At 44.6% G+C, this 3,647-nt stretch overlaps 1 protein-coding gene across 1 annotated transcript; it reads left to right on the top strand.

Annotated features, from left to right (window-relative positions):
* The first annotated feature begins 920 nt into the window (after positions 1 to 920).
* LOC119677274 lies at positions 921 to 1,385 on the top strand. The gene has a single exon (XM_038088546.1). It carries the CDS (start codon positions 921 to 923, stop codon positions 1,383 to 1,385), a length of 465 nt encoding a protein of 154 aa, XP_037944474.1.
* Positions 1,386 to 3,647: the final 2,262 nt, after the last annotated feature.

The raw sequence follows: 3,647 nt of genomic DNA, 5'->3' as shown, positions 1-3,647 counted from the left end.
ACCCTATCGATATGAATAAAGAAAACAAAAACACACCACAGATGTTACCGAGAGTGCCACTGCAAGATGGCCAAAGGAAGTCCGCAATGGACGAGGGCACGCCAAAGGTGCCACCACAAAAGAATGTACTCATTTCAGTGGGAAATGATATTAACACACCACAGATGTTACCGAAAGTGCCACTGCAGGATGACCAAAGGAAGTCCGCAATGGACGAGGGCACGCCAAAGGTGCCACCACAAACAAATGTACTCATTTCACCGGGAAATGATATTGCCCAGAGAATGAAGAGCGAAGAGGCGATGACATTCGAAAAATGCATAGTCGCCTTAAACAAAATAAAGCAAGCCGTAAATCGGCAAAGAAATGTCTCGACGGACATTAAAGAGGGGGTACATGAACTGGCGACGCAGTTCGATACGATGGCTTACTACCACCGTCGTTGGCTTAAGGCAGAAGTTAAAAAAAAAGGCACGAAGGGATACCAATGCGGTAGACACACAAACCGTGCAGCGACAAAAACGTACAGCTACAAGCCCAGTGGCGGAAACACCAGAGAAAAAGCAGAAAACGAAAGAATCTGAAGCCCCCACAGAAGGCGCTGAAGGAAAAAACGAAGAAAAATGGGTAAAGGTAACAGGCAAAAAACAAAAAACGTCAAAAAAGCCTGAAGCACCTCCAAAGAAAGCGGCAAAACGAAAAGAGAAGCCCAGGATCCGTGAGAAACCGGAAGCTGTCCTCATCAAACCAAACGAAGGACACACATACGCGGATATTCTTAAGGACCTCCGAACGAAGATAAAGCCAGATGATGAAGAGGTGGCCATCCGGTCCATACGTAAAACTAAGAGTGGGGCTGTACTTTTAGAACTAGGAAAAGGTGGTAAAAAAACGACTTTTATGCCGAATTAAAAGGAACAATGGGAGAGGTGGCAAAGATAACTGAATTGAAACCCCGTGCAAAAATAGAAAAACGCGACTTGGATAGCCTTACAACAGATGATGAGGTAAGAGCGGCAGTAAGAATTGCACTTTCTGGTGCAAATACCAGAGAACAACGGAGAGCCTATGTATGCATATCAAGCCAAGCTGCTAAAACACTACAAAAGACGGAACGTATTCGTGTGGGCTTAGTAAGATGCAGAATTAAACTCTTACAAGATGTAAAACGCTGTTACAGATGCTTCGAAACAGGACATCTTCAATACGATTGCAAAGGACCTGACAGGAAAGGTCAAGGCCTATGCATTCGATGCGGAGAAAGCGGACACAAGCTGAAAGAGTGCACAAGGCCGCCAAAATGCTGCATTTGCGCAAGTAAAGGATACATCAAGGTGGACCACATACCGGGTTCCCATAAATGTGAAACTAGCAAAAGGATATGAGAATACTCCAAGCAAATATGCATAGGAGCAAGACGGCTGACGCTCTGCTCTCTCAATTAGTTCTAGAACGAAAAATCGACGTCGTCATCATAAGCGAGCAATACAAGAAAAGTAGTAGCACAGGATGGTATGAGGACCACACTGGAACCGCAGCTATTTGGACGCCATCAAAAGGAACACTTAACGCTGTGAATAATGGAAGCGGGGAAGGTTATGTATGGGTGAGGACAAATGATTACACTGTTATAAGCTGCTATCTAACACCCAATGACACTATTGGTGAATTTGAAAACAAACTCCATAATATAGAAGATAAGGCTAGAGAAATCGGAGGCTCCCTAATTATTGCAGGGGACTTCAACTCTAAAGCAATCGAATGGGGTTCCACGACGACAAACTCACGCGGTCGACGAGTACTTGACATGGTATCTAGATTGGGGCTTACAGTAGCAAACTTAAGTTTCGCTACAACATTCAGAAGACCCGGATGCGAAGCCACAACTCCAGATATAACACTTGTGTCGGATATGTTTTCAGGGGCACTCAGAGACTGGAAAGTGCTGGAGGATTATACCGGCAGCGATCACCAATATATTGAATTCAAGATTACACTGCGGGATAGCGCTGCAACAGATTACCAACCTAGCGGTACGCGGAAATGGAGGGTGGACTGTTTAGATGTACCATCTCTACTTGCTGCTATAGACAGCAGGGTTGCAGATAGAGATCCCTTACTAAACTCGACCACACTAACAGTATACACCATGAATAGCATTCTACAAGCTTGTAATGTTTCCATGCCAAAAGTGGGAAGATCAACCCGAAAGAAAGCCGCATACTGGTGGACCGAGCAAATCGCGGAAATGAGGACCATCTGTTTGAGGTGCAGGCGAAAGCTGACCAGAGCCCGGAGAAGAAGTACTGCTGAAATAGAGGAGGTGAGTTTAAAATAGCTAAGAAAAATTTGAAAGAAGCCATAAAACAAAGCAAAAAGGCGAAGTGGGAAGAACTAAGAGAAGATATAAACAACAATCCATGGGGCACCGGATACAAGATTGTAACTAAAAAGCTGGGTGCCAGACAACCCACCCCAGCACTAGGAAGCGAAAAAATGAAGGAAATAGTTGACACATTATTCCCGACACATGAGGTGCTCCCAAGCAGATCAGATGATCTCCCGAGAGAAATGCCGCCACTATTTACTCAACAAGAGCTTTTTGCAGCTGCTAGTGCGCTAAAAAATAATAAAGCTCCGGGGCCAGATGGAATACCGGCTGAGATACTAAAAGTGATTGCAAATGAACGACCACATGTACTCCTAGAAATGTACAATGCTTGTTTAATGGAAGGCAACTTTCCGGAAATTTGGAAGAAACAGAAACTAACTTTAATTAGTAAGGGTAAAGGCGACCCAGAACGTGCTGAAGCATACCGACCACTCTGCATGCTCGACACCGCTGGAAAACTCCTTGAAAGACTGATCAAGCCTCGACTTACAACAGCAATCGAATCAGCAGGTGGCTTGTCACCGAGACAGCATGGTTTCAGGACAGGACGCTGCACGCTAGGTGCAATAGAAGATATAGTTACGGCAGTAAAGACTGCACAGACTGGTAACCACTATTCGAGGAACATTGTCTTGCTTGCAACACTTGACGTACGAAACGCGTTCAATAGTGTAAGATGGGCTGATATTCTCAATACACTGGAAAACAAGTTTAGAGTACCACGCTACCTGATGGATATAATAGCTAGTTATTTGAAAAATCGCGTGCTAGTCTACGACACCCACGATGGACCAAAAGAAAAACAAATCACATCAGGAGCTGCACAAGGATCAGTTCTCGGACCTGAGCTGTGGAATGATAATTACAATGGTATCTTAGAGCTGGAAATGCCGGATGATACACATCTGGTGGCATTTGCAGATGATGTTGCAGCAGTGATAAAGGCAAGAAATATAGAAGAAGCGCAACGAAAGCTAACCATGGTAATGATACGAACACAGGAATGGTTAGAGGATCACGGACTCAAACTCGCCGCGGAGAAAACAGAGTTGATCTTTCTCACAAGAAAGCATATACAGCTAGAAGTCGAAATGCGAGTATGCGACAAAACTTTAATGTCACAAAAAACAGTCAAATATTTAGGCCTTCGACTGGACTCCAGACTAACATTCTGGGCTCAGATTGAAGAAGCGGCATCTAAAGCGGGCAAAGCTACAGCAGCATTGAGCAGACTTATGGCAAACATAAGGGGACC

This window comes from Teleopsis dalmanni, chromosome 2, assembly GCF_002237135.1.
Source record: "Teleopsis dalmanni isolate 2A chromosome 2, ASM223713v2, whole genome shotgun sequence".
NCBI lineage: Eukaryota > Metazoa > Arthropoda > Insecta > Diptera > Diopsidae > Teleopsis > Teleopsis dalmanni.
This window is presented reverse-complemented; position numbering and strand designations above follow the sequence as displayed.